This window comes from Eschrichtius robustus, chromosome 14 (genome assembly GCF_028021215.1).
Source record: "Eschrichtius robustus isolate mEscRob2 chromosome 14, mEscRob2.pri, whole genome shotgun sequence".
NCBI lineage: Eukaryota > Metazoa > Chordata > Mammalia > Artiodactyla > Eschrichtiidae > Eschrichtius > Eschrichtius robustus.
In genome coordinates, this window is record NC_090837.1 from 25670457 (window position 1) to 25694285 (window position 23829).

General features: G+C 41.4%; 1 protein-coding gene across 1 annotated transcript in view; it reads left to right on the plus strand.

Annotated features, from left to right (window-relative positions):
- Positions 1-23829, plus strand: part of LOC137776184 (sodium/glucose cotransporter 1-like) — a 94299-nt gene that overhangs the window by 61623 nt on the left and 8847 nt on the right. The window contains 5 exon segments of the mRNA XM_068562431.1: positions 4303-4435; positions 4437-4521; positions 9587-9722; positions 12016-12123; positions 13350-13500. Coding sequence (XP_068418532.1) covers positions 4303-4435; positions 4437-4521; positions 9587-9722; positions 12016-12123; positions 13350-13500 — 613 coding nt within the window.

The following is a 23829-nucleotide window of genomic DNA, read 5'->3' on the forward strand; positions in this document are numbered from 1 at the left end:
CAGAGAGTGGTCTTGCAGAAACCTAGAAGGAAAAGCTCTTGGCTGAGGTATTGAAAAATTATTGAAATGATATGCTAGTTCAGTTGAAGGGTTATGGTTCCATAGAGCATGTTGTTGAGCCTCATGGAAGGAGAACAGATAGACTCACACAGAATCACAAACCTCAGTCTTACCATTCAGTAAGCATTAGTGCTCCATGAAGTATACTCAACGCTGTGTTGCTGGGACACAAAATACATGTCAGGCATGCTCCAAGGAATTTTGTAATGAGCTGGGAAACAATCACTGATTTGAGTGACACAACTATAAACTATAAAACATTCTAAGCCATTGTGTTTGCTCAATGTTAATGGTAAATATCAACTTTATTAAAACTTGCCAAGACCATCCCAATACTTGAGAATGATATCCAATTAAACTTTAGGGGTAAGTGGAATATTCCATTTAATATTAGCAATTATATCTCTAAATAATTATATATCATTTACTGTTATAGACTGAATGTTTGTATCCCCCCAAAATTAATAAGTTGAAATCCTAACCTCCAATGTTATGGTATTGGGAGTTGCGGCCTTTGGGAGGTGGTTAGGTCATGAGGGAAGAACCTTCATGAATGGCATTAGTGCCCTTATAAAAGAGACCCCAGAGAGCTCCCTCGACCCTTCTGCCTCATGAGGACACAGTGAGAAGATGGCCAACACCCTGTCAGCCAGCACCTTGATCTTGAACTTCCCAGCCTCCAGAACTGTGGGAAGTAAGCCATTCACTGTATGGTATTTTGTTATAGCAGCCCGAACAGACTAAGACATTTTCTGAGAAATTTAATGGGATTTTTTTTTACCAGAGTATTCATGCTAGTTCTTTGGTAAGTAAATTATTTGGGAGAGGCATTGTTTTCCTTTAAAAATATACAAGAACTTGTGCATCCAAGTGAATGTTGCCTTCAGACAAGTCACCGTGGGAACCTGTGCACATACAATTTTATTTTTTTATTTCTAATTTTTAGTTAAGGTAAACAAAACAAAAGGGTACACAGTGAAATATTTACCACCCTCAGTTTCTCAGTTTGACTCTTTCTCAGTTTGACTCCCCAGTTTCTCAGTTTGACTCCCCAGAGCCAACCAGTATCATAAGTTTTGTGTACATCCTTCCAGAGATGGTCTTCATATGTACAAGCAAACCTTGGAGATATTGTGGGTTTGGTTCCAGACTACAGCAATGAAGCAAATACCACAATAAAGCAAGTCACATGAATTTTTTGGTTTCCCAATGCATGTAAACTTATGTTTACACTATACTGTAGTCTGTTAAGTGTACAATAGCATTATGTCTAAAAATAAGGCACATACCTTAATTTTAAAATAATGCTGTTGGAAAAATGGCACTTATAGACTTGCTCGTTTCAGGGTTGCCACAGACCTTCAATTTGTAAAACAAAACAAAACACCACATGGTATCTGCAAAGTGCAATAAAGCAAAACACAATAAAATGAGGTATGCCTGTACAAATATTTTTTCTTATCTGTGAGATATATATCTTAATAGAATCAGAACATTTTAAAAACCCGTTTTTCCACCACTGGAACTATATCTTAGGCAAATTTCTATATCAGAAAATAGAGATTTACTGCATCTTTTCTGCTTTTGTATTTGTAATAAACTTTTTATTGAAAAGTGCACAAATCAAAGTGGATAGCTAGATGAGGTACCACAAAGTGAACACACTCTGGTAGCCAGCACCCAGGTCAAGAAGTTGTCTTTTTGTTTCCTTCTTTTCCAAACTTTATACTTTCATTTCTTTTTCTTGCCTTATTACACTGGCCAGGACCTTTAGTACAGTACTGAAGACAAGAAGAGGCATCAGTCCTCCTTGTCTCATTCCCAGTTTAAAGGGAAAGCTTTGAATATTTCACCATTAAATAAAATGTTTGCTGTCAATTTTTTGTAGATATTTTTTGTCATACTAACAAAGTTCCCTTCTATTCCTAGTTTGCTAAGATTGTTTATCATGAGCAGGTTTTGAATTGAATCAAATGTTTTTCCACATCTACTGAGGTGATTATATTATTTTCCTCCTTTTTCTTTTAACACAGTAATTACATTGACTTGGTTTTGAGTGTTAACCTTGCATTCCTGGATTTGTCAAGAGATACCTCAATTTCCTCTCCAAAGTGGCAATTTTAACTTATATTCTCAGAAATGTATGAGAATATGTGTTTCTTAACCTCCCAGCCAACACTTGATGTTTTTGTGTTTTTTTTTAATTTTTAAAAAAATTTTATTTATTTATTTTTAGCTGCACTGGGTCTTCATTGCTGTGTGCAGGCTTTCTCTCTAGTTGGCGGTGAGCGGGGGCTACTCTTCATTGTCGCGCATGGGCTTCTCATTGCAGTGGCTTCTCTTGTTGCAGAGCACAGGCTCTAGGTGTGTAGGTTTCAGTAGTTGTGGCACGCAGGCTCAGTAGTTGTGGCTCGCAGGCTCTAGAGAACAGGCTCAGTAGTTGTGGCGCACGGGCTTAGTTGCTCTGTGGCATGTGGGATCTTCCCGGACCAGGGCTTGAACCCGTGTCCCCTGCATTGGCAGGTGGATTCTTAACCACTGTGCCATTTGGGAAGCCCAACACTTGTTGTTTTAAGACTTTAAAAAAATATGCCCAGTAGGTGAAAGGGGAAAAAAAAGTATCTCATTTTTGTTTTAATTCGAAGTTTCCAGACACTGGTGAGGTTGAGCATCTTTTCATATACTTAGTGGACATTTGTATTTCCTCCTTTGTGGATTACATGTTCATATTCTCTACCACATTTCCTTCCAATAGTTTCCCTTGGCTATTGCTGTGTGAGTCCTTCATACATGATGCAAATCTCTTCTTTTATTCTAACAAATTTTTAACTTGATTTCAGTCATATAAATTTAAAATTTTGAAGTCAAATTTGTCAACCTTCCTTTTCCTTTCTGTGTCTTGTTGAAGAATGTAATACTCCCTAACCCAAGTTCATAAAGATACTCTCCTGTTTTCTTCTAATAACTTTGTGGTTTTGTAGTTCACCTTTTTAAAATCCACACGGAATTCATTTTTAGAAGTGCCATGAGGTGTCTTTCATTTCATAGTCACTTGGTATCTTTTCATTGACTAGTCTTGACTCCATATGATTCTGAACCCATTTCAAAAACCAAGTCTGTATCAAAGGGACACGGTTTAATATGCCAAAATAAAAGATTTTTTAGTTAAGTAGGTGGAATTATGTGTTTTAGTGCCTTTTAAAAATATTTTTCGGGCTTCCCTGGTGGCGCAGTTGTTAAGAATCCGCCTGCCAATGCAGGGGACATGGGTTCGAGCCCTGGGCCGGGAAGATCCCACATGCCGCGGATCAACTAAGCACGTGCGCCAGAACTACTTAGCCTGCGCTCTAGAGCCCATGATCCACAACTACTGAAGCCCGCGCACCTAGAGCCCGTGCTCTGCAATAAGAGAAGCCACCACAATGAGAAGCCCGCGAGCAGCAACAAAGACCCAACTCAGCCAAAAATAAATAAATAAAATTTTCTTTAATGTTGAGATTTTACACCACTTAGGATATTGAGGGAGAAATGCTATAGGCTCTGAAGAAAATTCCAGATATGAAGTTTCATAAATGTTTTGCTGGAATTGCAGGAAAATGAATATTAATTTCTGATTTAGTCGAGATTCTTCGAATAACTTGAAATAGAACTTTAGTTCCAAACTAGTATAAGCAAATAAGTACTTCCTTGGCTCACCTAAGTGAAAATTCCAGGGCCGTCTTACTTTTGAGCATGGCTTGATCCAGCCTTCTGCATGAGCCGGGTAGACAAAAGAGCTTTCAACTGCCATCCTAGCTTAGAACCCCAAAGCAAGGAAGCAGGCTTTTTTGGTGCCTTAAGCAGAAGACTCCTGGGACAAGCTCTGATTAGCCGGGCTTGGGTCCCAAGTCCATTCCTGATACATCAGCTGCCCAGGTGATGGGAAACATTGGCCAGGCCTGGGTCACATGCCAGATCGGAATGAGTGGTAGGTAGTTTGACGAGGCCCACCTAAGTCATATAGGGCGGGATGCAGCTGGAAGAGGGGTTCTGTCCCCAGAAGCAGGAGGTTGGGGTGCCAGGCATACGACCACCAGTGTCCACTGTACTCTTCTTTTTCTTTGGAGGAGATGGTGTCTTTTCTTAGGTACATACAGTCTTGGCTATTTGCCAGTCCATTGTGTCTCACTTTGCAATCTTGGTTCTTCAGATGTGTGTTATTGTGCAGTTTAAGGTACTGACCAACTGTATGGTGTTTTCAAGCCTTTAAGGAGGTAGGAGGATACCAGGAGCTACAGCATAAGTACATGGATGCTAAGCCCACCCTCATCCGTGAAGGAAACTGGACCGCCCAGCCGGAATGCTTCATTCCTCGTCTGGATTCTTTCCATATCTTCCGATCCCACCACTGGAGACATCCCCTGGCCTGGAGTCATCTTTGGCATCTCCACCCTCTCCTTGTACTACTGGTGCACCGACCAGGTAATCAGATGCGCTGCGCTGACGGGCCTGCACTGGGGGCTGAGGGTTGGGGTCTCTGCAGTCTCTGCAGCCACAGGCAGGCTTCCCTCCCAGCCTTGTGTAGTGCCCAAGTGTAGTGCAGGACCACTGTTCTGTCTGAAAGGGGTCTCTCGGGACTTCCCTGGTGGTCCAGTGGTTAAGACTTCACCTTCCAATGCAGGGGGTGCGGGTTCGATTCCTGGTCAGGGCGCTAAGATCCCACATGCCTCAAGGCCAAAAAACCAAAGCATAGAACTGAAGCAATATTGTAACAAGTTCAATAAAGACTTTAAAAATGGTGCACATCAAAAAAATCTTTAAAAAAATAAAAGGGGTTCCCCCTCCAGTCCTGTCTATAACAGAGCACTTGTTTTCATTTTTTCCTCCCTCTCATTATCTACAAAGCACAATGTTCGCACATGAAAAATATGTCAGTTCTCCCAAATTGAGTCTAGAAATTAAATACCACTAATCAGTATTTCAGTTGGATTTTTTAAGGACTCAAGCTTATTTTAAAAATTATATGGCTCTCTATCAAGGGTTGTTAATGAAATAAACTGTGAAATATTCATACAGTGGAAAGCCAATATAGAAATAAAAAGGAAGTACAGCTACACACCATAGCATGGATGAATCTTTAAAGCATGATACCAATAAAAGAAGCTAAACACAGAAGACTAGGTGCTGTGTGATTACATTTATATAAAGCTTAACACAGGCAATGCTAAGTTATGTTGTTTAGGTATGCACAATTACATAGCAAAAAATTGTAAAGAAAAAGCAAGGAGGAAATAAAATAGTCATTAAAGCGATCATTTCTGAAGCAAGAGAGAGGTTTGAGGTTAAAAAGAGGCACATGTAACAGTGTTGTTCACAATCATTAAAAAGTGGAAACAACCCAAATATCCACCAACGAATGAATGAATACACAAAATGTGTATCCATGTGTTGGAATATTATTCAGCCATAAAAAGGAATGAAGTACAGATACATGCTACACCTTGGATGAATCTCAAAAACATGCTAAGTGAAAGAAGCCAGACACAAAAGGTCACCTACTGTATGATTCCTTTTATATGAAATATCCAGAACAGGCAAATCCATGGAGACAGAAATCCGATTAGTGCTTCCCGGGGGAGGAGGGATGGAGAGTGGCTGCTTCATGGGCCTGGATGTTCTTCTGGGTGATGAAGAAGCTGTGTTGCTGGAGAGAGGTGGATGTGATGCAACACTGGGGATGCACTAAATGCTACAGAATTGTTCACTTTAAAATGGTTAATTACATGTTATGTGAATTTCACCTCAATTGTTTAAAAGAGCCATGGAGAGAGGCTTCTGGGGTACCTCAATGTTGCACCTCTTTTTTTTTTTTTTTTTTTTTATTTTGTTCCACCACCATCAGTGAGTTTTTTCATACATTTCTAAATCAGTTAGATTCTTTGTTACATTCTGTATGCCAGCCTTTGAGTGTTGCACATCTTGACTTAGTGTTTCCATGGTGCGCTCTGTAATGTGCTACACCATGTTTGTGTGTTATAGCACAATAAAAAGGGTTTAAACCTTTTGTGGAAGGAGAAGTTGCCACAAATAGCTAACCCAAGTTTGAAAATGAAGAACAAAGGGGGAGAACTTGCCCGACCAGATATTTAAACTTTGACAAAGTCGCAGTAATACAAGCAGTTTGAAATTCCCAGGAATAGACGTATAGACTAACAGAACAGAATAAAGAGCTCAGAGACAGACTCATATACTTATAGGAATTTAATATGTGTTCAAGGAGGCTCCACAAAGCAACAGCGGAGATACATACTCTTCGATGTTGTTAAAAAAAAAAAAAACCAAACCCAGCTTACTATTTGGAATAACAAAGCTTCATCCCCGCCTAACACTTACACAGAAATGGACTTCAGATGAACTAAAGACTTAAATGTGGAAAGTAAACCTGTACTACAATAAGGGGAGGTAACGCTAGTGAATACTTCTGAGTTGGGGGGAGTGTAAGTCATATCGGTTTGATCACATTACAAATAAGGCCTTTTTAACAAAGACACTCTAGACAAAGTTGATGGATGACGGGCTAGAGAAGAATATCAGAACGTTTATGATGAACAGGAGACTAATAGCAAATCCACAAGAAAAAGGAGCTCCAATAGCCATGTGGGCAAAAGATAACGAGAGGCAATTTGTAGAAAAGGAAATGCAAACAAACGTAAATGCTAACAAGCATATAACCCAGTGTTATCAGGGAAGTGCAATTTAAAACCACAATGAGACTGGCAAAAATTAGAAAGCTGGATGATGTCAAGTGTTGAGGAGGACACGGATGTTTAGGAATCCTCTTGCATTTCTGGTGAGAGTGCAAACAGGACGTGTTCTGGAGGGTGATCTGGCAATGCTGAATAAAGTCAAATATATTGTACTCTGTGACCAATTGGTGACGTTCCTCAGAAACTACCCAAAAATCCTCATCCAAGTTCATAAGGGACCATGTGTGAGGCCTTGATCACAGTGTTGATTGTGCCAGGTACTGAGGTGGGTGGATGAGATGGGGGTGGGGTGGGAGTGGGGGATACCACTGAGGGCTTCTGTGCAGCCGTGAGAAGCCGTGGAGTCACCGTACAAGGAGTGGCACTGATGGAGCTTTAACATGTGCCGAGCGGAAGACCAGGAAACAAGATGAGGCCCAGAGCCCAGCACACGGACGTGATCTGTAATGCAGCCACGGTGTTGTTATTTGTATTCTTCCCCTCTGCTTATTATGTGTCTAATTATGCTGCTTTATGTCAATGACAAGAAAAGTCTTTCTGTAAAAATTAGAAAACAGGGTGGAATCAAACCACCACAACCAAGAAGCCCTTCCATCAGAAATGATCAGTTAGATTTCAAACTCAAACTTCTGGAAATGAAAAATATTCTTATTGAAATGTAAAACTGAGTAACTGTTAGAATAACAGATTAAACATAGCTGAAGGAAAAAAGTAGTAACCTAGAAGAGAGAACTGAAGAAATTGCCCAGAAAGCACAAAAATGGAAAGTGTGAAAGGGAGACAAAGTGACATGGAAGACAGGATTAAAATACATCCTATTGGAGTTCCAGGAGAAAAGGGGAGAAGCAATATTTGAAGAGAAAGTGGCTGAGAATTTTTACAGCTGTTGAAAGAACAGGACTCATCAGATTCAGGAATCACAGTGAATCCCAAGCAAATCTACACAAAGTCACCTCGTGATGAAGTTTCAGAGCATGAAAGACGAGGAGGAGACTGAAAGCCACCTGAGAGAAAAGATCCCTTGTAAAAGAAGACAGGTACACCCCCAACAGACTGCTCAGCGGCAGCAGTGTAACCCGAGGGAGAGGAGTAAACTTTTCAAAGTACTGAGGAAAATGTCCACTTTCACTTACGTGCCCAGCTAAGTATTACTCAGTAGCAGGGGCAAAATAAAGGCATAACCTTCCCTAGAGACTGAATGACGTGCATAAAGAAAAAGGAGGTCCTGGTGAGCCGGAGGGACAGTTAGAGAAGCCGGCCGGCACGTGCACAGATCTGAAGCATTGGCTGAAAATCACCATAATTCTGCACACAGGAAGTAACACAGGACAGAGCTAAAATATCGGACCATAATTAGAGTTAAATCTGTCTGTGGACCTTAAATTGTTCAGAAGGGCACAGATACTGATTTACTTTAGACCTGAAGTTGTATCCATGTTAAAATTTTAAGGGTAATTATTGAAAGCATAGAAGTAGAATCTCTAACTTCCTAACTAGTAAAGAGAATGATTTAAGAAAAAATTTTAATTAAAAAAGAGACAAACTGAACAAAGGAAAATTGTTTTCCTTTGGCCCACTACCATTTTTAAACAAGAATTCGTCCCTTGCCCCGCTTTGTAATATATGACAACCTACGAAAGTGCTTAGGGCTTTCTGCGTGGAATGATTTCATACCCCTATGACTATCCTGTCCTCAGAATAAGAGTTGGCTTCTGCTCTGGCCCTGTTCCTTCATCCGCTCCCTTAGAGACCATCTCTTCTGTGTGGAGGGCTAAGCAAAGACCAGGAAGTGCAGCCTGGCTGCCCACCTGCTCAGCAGAGGCACCCAGGCACCTAGAGGCTGTCAGCAGGATGCCCACAGGCCCACTGAGAAGCAGTGCCTGCTTACATGAGGCAGGACCACTTTGGGGTTCTTCCTCCTATTAATAAACAATGCATTTGGGAAAGAAAGAAAGCATTAAAGAAGAACATGAAAATCCTACCTGTCAATCCTACTATCCCAGGATTAACCTCTATTGTCATGTTGGTTTATTCCTGTGGACTTTTTCTAGGTATAGAGTCGAGGTGTGTGTGCTATTGTAGCCCGTGCCTTTTTGTTACTGTCACACTATGAGCATTTTTTCACATTATTTAAATATTCTTTGAGAACGTAATTGTAATGCATACAGAGTACTGCATTGTCTTGATGCACTGGACCATGTCTTTATGTTCTTTCTTAAGTGCTTCTCCATCTGCCTGCTCTACCATTCTGCTCGGGCTGAGTGCACACCGCCTCTTACAGCAGGAGCACAATGAAAGGGGGCGTGAAGCATCTCCCAGGAGACTTTGCATGTTAAGGTCTACGCTGGTTCATTTCCACTTGGACAAGTGAAGCTGGTCCCAGTTCTAAACACTCATTTGTTACCGGGGACCAACCTGTGCTTGGATTGATGTCACAAGGGCAGAGACGGTCTGTGGCCTCTAGAAGGGAGTCTCGTCCTCGCCAGGGGACAGCTTGTAAGCACTGTGCTGCTGTGATTGGTGTGCAGTGCTAGCAATGAGGCCAAGGTCAGGCCACCCTCCTCCCCTCTGGTAGCTGTGCACTGAGCAAAACGTGTGCATCGGTCACACATGCCTCCTCTGGCCCTGCATGCCCGGAGACACCTGGGTGATCGGGGTGAGCAGTGGGCACACCCTACGGCTACTGCAGGTCACAGTTGTCCTATCTGTGCCGAGGCAGCCCGGGCTTGATACCCCCTGAGAAAGCCACCCCCGCCCCCCGACCTGTGTTTCCTCGGCAGATTTTTGTCCAGGGCTGCCTGGCAGGGAAGAACATGTCTCATGTGAAAGGCGGCTGTGTCTTGTGTGGGTACCTGAAGCTGCTGCCCATGTTCAGCATAGTGATGCCGGGGATGATCAGCCGCGTCCTGTACACAGGTAATTCTTGCTCTGCTGTGTTCACACTGATCTTCTTCTCCTCTCTTAGGCATCTACATCTAGGGAGAATAGGTTATCAGGTCTCCCGCTGGGGAGACTGCTGGGGTTGAGGTGCCCCAGATTGCTTTCTTGGGAGCTCATGGATTTAGATTAGGGATGTGGCTGAGCAGAAGTCTGGCAGGGACCGTGGATGTAGGTGGCAAGAGAGGAATTGCAGAGAGAAAAGTTCAGGCGGGGATGAGCCAGCCGACGCTCCCTGCAGTGGCCGGTCTCTGCGTGGCGTTGAGGCATGGTCCATGGGGAGGTCAGCTGTTCCCCCTGCACTGCAGGCACTGTCCTGCGGGCACTCCTGGGTGCCAGGCATCGTGCTCGGATGTGACCAATGCCGTCACTGCTCTCACAGCCCCAGGTGTGGCACGTCGATGGAACCCCCAAAGCGGGTCTAGCCCTGAGGCCCACGTTCCTTCTGTTAAGTGCTATGAGAACATCCCTGCTGCACTTAATGAGCTGTCATAATTTCGTGGATGTCCCTCATCCCCGTTTCAGCCTCGTTTTACTAGGTGTACTGCCTCTCGGTACCAGATTTGTTTATTCATTAAACCTTTATGGAGCACATACTCAGATGGTGCAGCCACATGGGCAAAGCAGGCGGCTTCCACGGAGTCTTCTGCCTCAGTGCTTGACAAGGTCAAGCAGAGAGTGAAGCACTTTTTATTGCGAAGCAACATGTGCAATAGACGTCTGTAACCCTAATCCATCCTTCAGTCTGCCTCTTTTTTAATCCTGATCCCTTTCCAGTTTCAACAGAGAAGAGCACTCCGTTCCAACATCCCAGATTTGGCCTTTGGCTGTCAGGCAGCTCTTTCTGGGGTCTCTTAGGTGGTGCCTCCTCGTAGGTTAGAAAATAGGCCTCTGTGCTCTCTAGGGCCCCAGAGTCCCCTGGGCTTGGCAGCCCTACCTCCCCAGCCCCACTTCACCTCACAGACCACCCCACCCACTGAGGAGGAAGGCTGGGCGAAACCACATGTCTCTTGGCCTCTAGAAGTGGCTGAGGGAGGACCGAGAAGAGCGGGCCTCAGGAAGCCACACGCCCCCAGCTTCTGACCACCAGGTGAATAGAGTTGGTGGGCTGCCCTTGGGAGAGCTGTCAGGGTGGGGAGGGACCTGGGACCACTTGTCCCCCATCCTCAGAAATGGCCAGACTCACAGACTGCTTATACACACTCATAGAGAGCGGTTTAGCACAAAAGCTCCGCACCTGCCCACATTCCTGGGAGAATATACCTTTCCAGTAACCTGAACGCTCCTGGTGCTAGATTCTGGGTCTCTCCCGTGGCCAGAGCCGGGGGCCAGACACCCACAAGGTGTGATTCTGCCAGTCAGGTTTTCCTTGGGGGCCACTGTATTAGTTGGGGCTCTTGATTGAAAATGACGTGCACTTTTAGCTCCTCTTTCCTCCGAGCTGGTGTCCTCGCAGTCTGTCTGATGGCAGATGACCACCAGCAGCACCAGCCTTCCACCCTCCAGCCCAACAACCCCCAGAAGGAGTGTTTCCTTTTCGCTCTCCCAGCAGAAATCCCAGGGGAGTCCCGTGAGCTCACTTGGGTGACAGGGACCAGTCGTTGTGGCCAAGGGGAAGGTGTTTCCAGAATGGCCAGGTGGCCCCTGGGCCCCTCCCAAACCATGCCGAAGGAGATTGAGGGCCTGCTCGCAGGGCAGGGGGAGGGAGAGCAGGCAGAGGAAAAGCTGCCCCCCAAGGTTTTCCTGATGTCCCCAGTGAAACCGCTTGCTCTCCACTTACCCCAGGCCCTTCCTGCCTCTTCCTAGTCTACGTTGATTCGTTGTTTTGGTTTTTTCTCAGATGGTAAGTTTTTATCTGTTATGTAAGCTCTTGAAGGCCTATCACATTCCCTCCTTTACTTCCCTTTGTCCAAATTTCTCCCCAAATACTCTGAAATAACACCCCTACGGGGCTAAGGGAGTAAGGTCATGAGTGGCCCACCCATCAGTGTGTGGATGAATCATCGTTTGCTTTCCTGACACCTGGCTGGGATCATTGAAAGGCTTGTCGAGGTCACAGGACTTGCTTTGGGTCAAGCAGAGAACTGGCAGAAGCACTGACCCGCTGACTCCCGGGGCCTGACCCCCAGCTCCTGACGCATGTGTGGGGTCACGAATTGGAGACCAAGAATCTGCCATCCACACACGGTTCCTAATTTGCTTCCCTTTCCCTGAGCTCAGATTTTAGTGCTCAGGGGCCACATCCTGGTGTGACCCTTGTCTCTCTTTGCAGATAGAGTGGCGTGTGTTGTGCCTTCAGAGTGTGAAAAGTCCTGTGGCGCCAGAACTGGCTGCAGCCCCCTCGCCTACCCTGTGCTGGTGGTGGAGCTGCTGCCCAGTGGTAAGAAGTGGAGCTGCCGTCCAGGGCTGTGAGTGGACGGTCAGGAGTGAGAGCCCCGGTGGAAGCGTAGGCTGTGGGAGGCGCCCTCGGCGTCCCGGGAGCCTTGCGGCCTCCTCTTCCTTTCTCTCTCTCTCTCTCTCTCTCTCTCTTTTTCTCTCTCTCTCTCTCTTTCTTTCTCTTTCTCTCTCGGGCACGCACTCAGGCCCAGCCTCTGCTCGCCCTTTGCCTGGTCCCCTCCCTGCAGAACCCACGCCTCTGCTCCTCGCTGCCGCAGATGGGCGCTCGGCGTTGTTCTTGTCTGTGGGGACAAAGAGGGGAGCGAGACCGCATCCTGCTCTCAAGGAGTTCAGTCCAGTGGGACAGGCAGGGGCGTGGCTTTCGTCTCACCCATTTCCCCACATCCCAGGGAAACGGGCAAACAAACAGTACAGTCTTTTTAAATTCCGTATTAGCTCTGAGGATAAATAGGCTAGCAATGTTGAGACATTCCCATAAAATACAATGTAGATAGAGCCCAACTGAGGGAAGCATCGACCATCCCACAGTTCAGGAAGGGGGTCGCCCAGCACCCGGTGCTGCAGCCCAGGGCCGTGGGGCACTTGAAGCCAGGCCAATCCTAGAACTCTAGTCTTGGCCTGGCCTGCGTACCTACTGAATACAGTGGGGCCTCCTGTGCGAGCCCTGTTACCCTCGGGCTCTCCCAACTACGCGTGGGAATCTCTCAGCAAAGCCGCTGCCGCCCAGTGGCCTTGCAGTTCAGAAGCCTAGACTGTTACGTTTATAGGTAACACTTGTTGAGAGCTTGCTCTGTGTTGGGCATTGTGTTAACCCATCTTCTTACTGTATCTTAATCTTAACAACAGTCTGTGCAGTAGGTACTTTTATACCCTCCTTACAGATGGGGACACTGAGGCACAAGGAGCCACATCATCTGTAAAAGGGGACAGCCCTGGTGTCCTTCTCACAGGGCTGTAGGGGGATCGTCAGGCTGATGCCTGAAGAGGTGCTCCAGCCCAGAGTAAGCACTCCCATTATTATATGAAGACACAGCGGCCAGCTAGCAAGGCTCGTCACAGAGCAAGGGCAGCTATAATGCACTGATCTATCTTAGATGGACTGCCACTCCGAACAAAATTTACTATGTGGAAATGTTCCTCAGGAGGCCTAAGGCATCTCCTGGCACGGCCAGAGAGCTGGAGGCCCAGGAAGTGTTCCTTTTCTTCCAGGCATTCGAGGCTTGATGGTGTCCGCACTCTGGGCCTCTCTCATGTCCTCCCTGACTTCTGTTTTCAGCGGTGCCAGTGCCGTGTTCACAATGGACATCTACACCCAGATATGGCCGATGGCCACTGAAAAGGAACTCATGCTAACAGGAAGGTGAAGGATTCCTCTAATCGCATGAGTTACTGCCATCAATGAATTGATGCCCACAAATGTCATTATGTGAAAAATGTAGGCTCTAATGCTGCATATAGAGTTATCTTGTTTATATACAGCATGGTGGTGTTTTGTTTGTTGCAGTTTTGCAGTGAAGATGTATTGCTTTTATTTTATTTATTTATTTTTTTTATAAATTTATTTATTTTTGGCTGCGTTGGGTCTTCGTTGCTGCGCATGGACTTTCTCTAGTTGTGGCGAGCAGGGGCTACTCTTCGTTGCGGTGCGCAGGCTTCTCATTGTGGTGGCTTCTCTTGTTGTGGAGCACAGACTCTAGGCACGCGGGCTCAGTAGTTGTGGCTCACGGGTTCTAGAGCGCAGGCTCAGTAGTTGTGGCACGTGGGCTTAGTTGCTCCACGGCATGTGGGATCTTCCTGGACCAGGGTTTGAACCCATGTCCCCTTCACTAGCAGGCAGATTCTTAACCACTGCGCCACCAGTATGGTGTCCTGTATTGCTTTTATAATCACAAAGAAAATTGTTTCCATTTGGGAAAAAATTAAGTAATAATCACAATGATAACGGGTACATATTAGTGTACCCCCCAAACTAGTCCTTGTGAGGAAGTGTATCTACATTATTTCATTTTCTCTTTCAGTCCTCATGACAACCTTTAAAGGTAAGTTTTAGTTCTTATTCTCACTGTACAAATGGGGGGAGTGGCTCAGAGAAGGGAGTTGGTCTACCTGAGGTCACATGGTAAGCGAATCTCATCCAGCTCAGGGCCGTTCCATTAACCAGGAGGCCTCACATGCTAGGCATAAGGCAGGGGGTATGAATGTGTAAACGTGGGCCTCATCGTCATTCTGTAGGGTTTCACACTGGCTGTCCGGGGACCACTTCCAGCCCACACACTTTGAACTTGGCCTACGTTACACCTCAAATGCCTCCTTCATCCCGTAGCAAGGTACATACTGCTCGCTGTCTTATCTGTCTAACCCCTGCAAATTGAGTTTGCTGTTACATTTTGATTAGCATTCCATTGTTTAAAAAGCACTTTTCTGAGAAACTTTAAGAAACAGGTACCAGTTTTATTTAAATTTTTATAGAACATAGGGGAAAAAGAGGAAGACTTAAATTCATTTCATAAAGCTCAAGATATTGATGCCAAAACTGAACAAATACAGCACAGGAAAAAATTAAAACTGAAGACTCATCTCACTTTTAAATACCAATGCAAAACTTGTAAATAAAATATTAGACACAAATCCAACAATATACTAAAAAAATGTTAAAAGAATGACATCTCATTACCAACTGTGATTGTTTTCCAGAAATACAAGGATGGTTCAATATTAGGAAATGTAGTAACATTACTCACCATATTACTAGATCAAAGAGAAAAATCATATATATCTATTCAGACAGTGAAAAGGTATTTGGTAAAATGGGTACCTTTCAACATGACAAAACATATCTGTATCACCCTAAAAGCCAAGTCATGCCTAATGGAACTAGAAAGGAACAAGGCAAGAATGTCCCCCCTTACCACTATATTTATACTAATATATGTGTAAAATAAAATGTATATATAAGTAGACCTAAATAGATATTTCTCCAAAGAAGATATACAGATTGCCAACAAACACATGGAAGGATGCTCAACATCACTAATCATTAGAGAAATGCAAATCAAAACTACAATGAGGTATCACCTCACACTGGTCAGAATGGCCATCATCAAAAAATCTACAAACAATAAATGCTGGAGAGGGTGTGGAGAAAAGGGAACCCTCTTGCACTGTTGGTGGGAATGTAAATTGATACAGCCACTATGGAAAACAGTATGGAGGTTCCTTAAAAAACTAAAAATAGAACTACCATATGACCCAGCAATCCCACTGCTGGGCATATACCCTGAGAAAACCATAATTCAAAACGGGATGTGTACCACAATGTTCATTGCAGCACTATTTAAATAGCCAGGGCATGGAAGCAACCTAAGTGTCCATGAACAGATGAATGGATGAAGAAGATGTGGCACATATATATACAATGAAATATTACTCAGCCATAAAAAGAAACAAAACAGTTATTTGTAGCGAGGTGGATGGACCTAGAGTCTGTCATACAGAGTGAAGTAAGTCAGAAAGAGAAAAACAAATACCGTATGCTAACACATATATATAGAATCTTAAAAAAAAAATGGTTCTGATTAACCTAGGGGCAGAACAGGAATAAAGACGCAGGTGTAGAGAATGGATTGAGGACACGGGCAGGGGGAAGGGTGAGCTGGGACGAAGTGAGAGAGTAGCACTGACGTACATACACTACCAAATGTAAAATAGATAGCTAGTGGGAAGCAGCTGCATAGCACAGGGAGATCAGCCTGGTGCTTTGTGACCACCTAGAGGGGTGGGATAGGGAGGGTAGGAGGGAGGTGTAAGAGGGAGGGGATATGGGGATATATGTATACATATAGCTGATTCACTTTGTTACACAGCAGAAGCTAACACAACATTGTAAAGCAATTATACTCCAATAAAGATGTTAAAAAAAAAAAAAAGTAAACCCACAGGTGAAGTTAGCAGACAAGGACTTTGAAATAACCTTGATTAATAGGTACAAGAAAATAGAGGGAAAGGTTTATAAAATAGATGAAAAGAATTAGGAATTTTTCCAGAGAATTAGAATTTATAAAAATAAGAAGGTCTAGAATTGAAAAATAAATATCTGAAATTAAGAACTCAATGGATTTGTTAGCAACTGATTGGCTGTAGCAGAAGACACTGTTAGTGGCTTGGAAATGGATTAGTCAACAATATCCAAACTAAAGCACACAGGAGAAAAGGAAGATACACGTGGAATGCAGAAGAATAATATATATGTAATTGGAAATTATATATATATACACACACATTTATATATATATACACACACACACACACACACACACATATATATATATATATGTAACTGTAGAAGCAATTTTGAGAAGACAATGGCCAAGAATGTTCCAAATATCTGGATGACTATCCAGAGAGTCAAGAAATTCCACAAATCGCAGGCAGGATAAATACAAAAGAGACCATACCCAGGCCACATGATAGTGAAACTGCTGGAGTCTGGAGATAGAGAAGATCTTTAGAGCAGCCAGAAGAAAGTAAATCACATCACCTTCAAAAGAGCAACAGAGAGACTGATAGTAGAAGTTTCAACAGAAACTGTAAAAGCCAGGAGGCAGTGGAGTGACATCTTCAAGTGCTAGAAAAACTGCCTACCTGGAATTCAATACCCATCGAAATAGCCTCCAGAGTGACGGTGAAACAAACAGATTTTCAGATAAATGCAGGTTGAGAGAATTTATTACAAAAGAATTTCACGATAAGAAATACTAAAGCACGTTCTTTAGGCTGCAGGAAAATTACCCAGATGGAAGAATTGACCTTCAGAGAAGGATGAAGAGCACCAGAAAGGGTAAGTACGTGGGAAATAGAAGTGAGTGAGTGTTGACATCAATAAGAAAAAATGTCTATGGGATTAACAACATATGGAGGCAAAACATATGCCAGTAATCCCAGAGAGAATGAGAAGGGGCTAAATGGAGCTTAAGTATTCTCACGTTCTCTTGCTATTTGGGACGTGGTAAAAGTCAAAACTTGTACCAGACTGTGATATGTCAAGGATGCACGTAGTCTCTAGACTAAACAATATAAGAACAGTTCAAGAATGTTTAACAAGTTAATAAAAGTAAAATATGGAATAACTAATAAGTCAAAAGAATAAAAAGAACGTGAAAGGTAGGTTAACTGGAAAACAATAGGATGGCTCCTAAATATATCAGTCATTTCATGAAACAGAGATCGGTAGACTAGCTGAGTTCAAAGGTGAAGATTATCAGAGCTTTTTTTTTTAACCAACTGTAATCTACATAGAAGAAACACCTTCTTTCTTTTCCAGTTTTGTTGAGATAACATTGACATATAACATTGTATAAGTTTCAGGTGTACAATAATGATTCAATATATGTATATATTGTGAAATGATCACCACAAGTTTAGTTGACATCTATCACCTCACATAGTTAGTTTTTTTTTTCTTGTGAAAAGAACTTTTAAGATTTACTCTCTTAAAAAAAAAGAAAGAAAAGATTTACTCTCTAAGCAACTTTCAAATATACAACATACAAATACACAATCCTGTGTTGTTAACTACAGTCACCATGCTGTACCTTATATCCCCAGAACCTATTTATCTTATGACTGGAAGTTTGTATCTTTTGACCACCTTCACCCATTCCCTCCACACCCATCCCCAGTCTGCTCTCTGTTTCTATGAATTCAGGGTTTTTTTAGATTCTACATATAAGTGAGACCATACAACACTTGTCTTTCTCTGTCAGACTTATTTCACTTAGTATAATGCCCTAAAGGTTGTCACAAAAGGGAGGATTTCTTTCTTTTTTGTGGCCGAACAATATTCCATTGTGTATATGTACCACATCTTCTTTATCCATTCATCTGTTAATGAACACTTTGGTTGTTTCTATGTCTTGGCTATTATAAATAGTGTAAAGGGTGTAGAGGTCTCTTCAAGATAGTGATCCTTGTTTCCTTTGGATATGTACCCAGAAGTGGAATTGCTGGATCATGTGGTAGTTCTGTTTTCAGTTTCTTGAGGAACCTTCACACTGTTTTGCACAGTGGCCGCACCAGTTTACACTCCCACCAACAGTGCACAAGGGTTCCCTTTTCTCCACATCCTCACCAGCACTTCTTATCTCTTGTCTTTTTGATAATAGCCATTCTAACAGGTATGAAATGGTATCTCATTGTGATTTTGATTTACATTTCCCTGATTAGTGATGTTGAGCACCTTTTCATGTGCCTATTGGTCATTTAAATATCTTCTTTGGAAAAATGTCTATCAGGTCCTTTGTCCATTTTTTAAATTCTATTATTATTATGTTGTTTTTGTTGTTGTTGTTGTTATTAAAGTTGTCTGAGTTCCTTAGACAGCTAAGGAACTATCAACCCTTTATCAGATGTGTGGTTTGCAAATATTTTCTCCCATTCTGTAGGTTGCCTTTTCATTTTGTTGATTGTTTCTTTGACTGTGTAGAAGCTTTTCAGTTTGATGTAGTCTCACTTGTTTATTTATTTATTTTTTTATAAATTTATTTATTTATTCATTTTATTTAATTTTTTTGGCTGCATTTTGTCTTCGCTTGCACGCGGGTTTTCTCTAGTTGCTGAGAGGGGGGGCTACTCTTTGTTGCGGTGTGCGGGCTTCTCACTGTGGTGGCTTCTCTTGTTGCAGAGCACAGGCTCTAGGCGCGCAGGCTTCAGTAGTTGGGGCTCATGGGCTCTAGAGCACAGGCTCAGTAGTTGTGGCGCACGGGCTTAGTTGCTCTGCGGCATATGGGATCTTCCCGGACCAGGGCTCGAACCCGCGTCCCCTGCGTTGGCAGGCGGATTCTTAACCACTGCGCCACCAGGGAAGCCCTCACTTGCTTATTTTTGCTTCTGTTGCTTGGGATTTTGGTGTCATATCCAAAAAAAAATCATTACCAAGACCAATGTCAAGGAGCTTATCCCCTATATTTTATTCTAGGAGTTTTATGGTTTCAGATGTTATATTTAAATCTTTAATTCATTTTGAGTGGCGTTAAGATAGGGGTCTGGTTTCATCCTTTTGCATATGAATGTTCTATTTTCCCAGCACTATTTACTGAAAAGACTGTCTTCTCTTCATTGAGTTTTCTTGGCTCCCTTGTCAAATATTAGTTGACCATATATGTACGGCTTTATTTCTGGTCTCTAGATTCTGTCCCATTGGTTTATGTGTCTGTTTTTATGCCAGTACCATACTGTTCTGATTACTATAGCTTTGTAATATAGTTCAAAATCAGGATGTGTGATGCTTCCAGATTTGTTCTTCCTTCTCAGGGTTGCTTTGGCTATTCAGGATCTTTCGTGGTTCCAGATGAATTTTAGGATTATTTTTTTCTAATTCTGTAAAACATTCCGTTGGAAATTTGATAAGGGTTGCATTGAATCTATAGATGGCTTTGGGTAGTGTGGACATTTTAACAATACTAATTCGTCTGATCCATGAACACAAGATATCTTTCTATTTATTTGTGTTTTCTTCAATTTATTTTATCAATGTCTTATAGTTTTCAATGTAGAGACCTTTTATCTCCTTGGTTAAATTTATCCTAAGTATTTTATTGTTTTTGATGCTATCATAAATGGGATTGTTTTCTTTATTTTTTTCAGATAATTCATTGTTAGTATAAAGAAACACTACTGATTTTTGTATGTTAGTTTTGTATCCTGAAACTTTACTGAAGAGAGACATCTTCTTTAAGATTGAGGAAGGCTTAAAGAAAACATGAGAAAATACATACCATGCAAATATGAACATAGATGCAGAAAATTTTAACAAAATATTAGCAAATCAGGTCCAGAAACAGAATAATACACCATGACCATCTGGAGTTTATTCCAAGAATGCAAGCATAGATTTTATTCAAAAATCAATCAATGTACTTGACCACATTAACTGAAAACAGGAGAAAATTACATAGTCATCTTAATAGATAAAAATTATTCAAAACTTTTAATACCTATTTTTTAATCTTAGCAAATTAGAGAATTTAAAAGATCTTCTTTATTCTGACTTTTAAACATACATATTCTTTAAAACCTATAGCATTTATCATACTTAATGTTTATATTTGAAAATCTTTTCCCCTGAGATTGGGAACTAGACACATGCGTCCACTATAGCCACTTTTCTTCAGCATTGTACTGGAGGTGCTACTCTGCAAAAAGGTGAAAAAAGGAAACAAATGTCATAAGGATAGAAAGGGAAGAAATGAAATTTTCATAAAAGACTTCATAGACAAACTTAAAATTTTAAAGTGAATTTAACAAGACTGATAAAAGATCAAATACAAGAATTAATCATATTTTACACATTACACATTATACATATTACCATTTGTAGTGTCATTAAACCATATCAGGTACCTAGGAATAAATCTCACAAAAGATATGAGAAAATTGCTGAAAATTACAAAGCATTGTCGAGAGAAATTAATGAGACCTAAGTATAGCAGGAATATACCATATCTGTGAATTAGAAGATTCAATATTGACAATATGTTTGTTCTCCCCATATTATTCTACATACTCAGAGTAATCCCAATCAAAATGCCGTAACTTTTTTGTGTGCATATAAAAATTGACAAATGAGTTCTAAAAGTAATATAGAAATGCGAAGAGCAGAGAATATCCAAGGCTATTCTTGAAGATGAACAAAGCTGGGGGATTTATGCTAACAGATACCAATATCTATTGTGAAGTGATACTAATTAGACAGTGTGGTTTTATTGCAGGGGTAGACAAATTAATGGAACAGAATACCAAAAAAGGCGCACAGGTATACAGTCATCTAATTCATGACAAAGATTACAGTACAGTGCAGTGGGGAAAGTGGTAAGGGGAGAAGGAATGGTACTGGGTAATTTGGCTATTCCTGATAAAAAGAATATTGACTAACGCCCTTTACACAAAAATCCATTTCAGGTGGACTGTGTATCTGAATGCAAAAGGTGAAACAATAAAGCTTTTATTTTTTAAAAGTGGTCAGCGTGACACCAGATTGCCAATCACATATAATATGCATCAACAGTAGCTTTCTTAGCATGTCATAAATAAATTTTTGCATGATGTAGAATTGTGTTTACATATCAGAATGCAAATACCAACGTCTGGTTTATAACTTTTTGCTCATATTCTGTAATCCCCACATCTGTCAGGATTTGTGCCATCATCTGTGCATCTTTTGGCATGCTCTTAGGAGAAGCCATCTTGCCAGGCTCCATGATAACTGGTGATCAGACTCCTCGAGCTAAATCACCCAAGTATTCCACCTAGTGTGGTGTACCAGTGAGCACCAGTTCCTGGTGTACCAGTGAGCAGAATATTCAGGAGCATCCTCACTGCCATGGCTCCAAGCACCTCCCCAAATTTTACCTTATTATCCTTTCAGTGTCTGTAGGATCTCTAGTAATGGTAATCTGTGGGCGGGGGGGGGGGGTTCTTTTTCTCTTGAGTGAACTTGCCTAGGGGTTTATCAATTTTAATAATTTTTCCAAAGAACCAACTTTGGGGCTTGTTGATTCCTCTGGTTTTTTTCTCACATTGAATTCTATTTGTTCCCTTTTGTCTATTTACTTTGGATTTACCCTGCTTTTCTTTTCTTTTTTTTTTTTTTTAGCTTCTTAAATTGGAAATTCATATCACTGGTTTAAAACCTTTCTTATTTTTTACAATTACTACTTAAAACTATAAATTTCCCTTTAAGCTCTGCTTTAGCTGCATCCCACAAATTTTGATATGTTGTGTCTTCATTTTTAATCAGTTCAAAATATTTCCTAATTTCCTTGTGATTTTTTTTCTGTGTTCATAGATTATTTAGAAGTGTGCTGTTGGATTTCCAAGTATTTAGTACTTTCCTAACTATTTTATTGTTATTGATTTCTAATTGACTTCCACTGTGATCCAAAAACATACTCTATGAGATTTTAATCTTTTGAAATTTATTGATACTTTTGTATTCTTAATTTTTGTCTAGTTCCTCTGTTATATGTATTATATATACTGTGTATATTATATACACAGAGGAGGTATTAAAAGCTTCATTTATGATTATGTAGTTGTCTGTTTCTGTCTTGTAGTTCTTTCAGGTTTTTTTTTACCTCTTATATATTCAAGTTCTGGGATTAGGTGCCCTTATGCTTGTTATGGTTTCCTGAGGAATTAACTTTTTCATCATTATGAAATGTCCCTTTTTATCTCTGATAATACTTCTTGTCTTGAGATTTACTTCATTACTGTTATAGATCACACCAGCTTTCTTATGCTTAGTGTTTATAACATCTTTTACTTTCAACCTGTAACTATATTTAAAATGAGTCCCTTGTAGAGCACATATAGTTGTATCTTGATTTTTTTAATCTAATCTGACAATCTCTGTCTTTATAATTTGAGTTCACTTGCATTTAGTGTAATCATTAATATGGCTGGAAATAGTTTTTATATTTTAATTTATTTTTGTTGTTCTACGCATTATAATAGGCGTTATTAACCTATCTTAGCGTACTTAAAATCAATATTGTATCATTTTATGTAAGATGTAAGTACCTTGCAACAGTATATGTCATTTTCCCCTTTCATCATTCATGTTATGATTGTCATATATTTTACGTCTACATCCATTATTAACCCCAGAATACAGTGATAGTGATACAGTTTTTTGCCTTAAACAGTCAACTGCCTTTTAAAGAAAATAAAATAAGAAAAAATATATATGTAGCATCTTATATTTTACTCTTTTGGTGCTCATCATTCCTTCTTTTAGGGTCAAGTTTCCATCTGTGTTATTTCCCTTCACCCTAAAGAATTTCAGTATGTCTTGTAATGCAGGTCTGTTAGTAACAGACTCTCTCAGTTTTTGTTTATTGGAAAATGTTTTTCTTTCATCTTTATTTATTTTTAAAATTTTTACTTATTTTATTTATTTATTTTTGGTTGTGTTGGGTCTTCGTTGCTGCACGCAGGCTTTCTCTAGTTGCGGCGAGGTACGCAGGCTTCTCACTGCGGTGGCTTCTCTTGTTGTGGAGCATGGGCTCTAGGTGCGCAGGCTTCAGTAGTTGTGGCACGTGGGCTCAGTAATTGTGGCTCGCAGGCTCTAGAGTGCAGGCTCAGTAGTTGTGGCACATGGGTTTAGTTGCTCCGCGGCATGTGGGATCTTCCCGGACCAGGGCTTGAACCCCTGTCACATGCATTGGCAGGCAGATTCTTAACCACTGCGCCACCAGGGACGCCCTCATCTTTATTTTTGAAGGATACTTTTGCTGGATGTAGAATCCTGAGTTGACAGTATTTTTCTTTTACCACTTTAAAGTATGCTCTTCCATTCTCTTCTGTCCTCTTGTTTCTGATGAGAAGTCATCTATAATTCATAGTACTGCTCTCTGTGTGTAATGTGTCTTTTTTCCTGGGCTTTCAAGATTTTCTCTTCATTTTTGGTTTTCAGCAGTTTTGTTATGGTGTGCTGATTGGGCTTTTCTGCACTTCTGAATCTGTGAATTAATGGTTTTCACCAAATATGGGAAATTGTTGACCATATTTCTCTGCATATTTGTCTTCTGCATCCCTCATCTCTTTTTTTGTGACTCTACTTACACACATATTTGCTCTTCTGATGTTGTTCCACAGATCATTGAGGCTCTGTTTATTTAAAAAAATTTTTCTC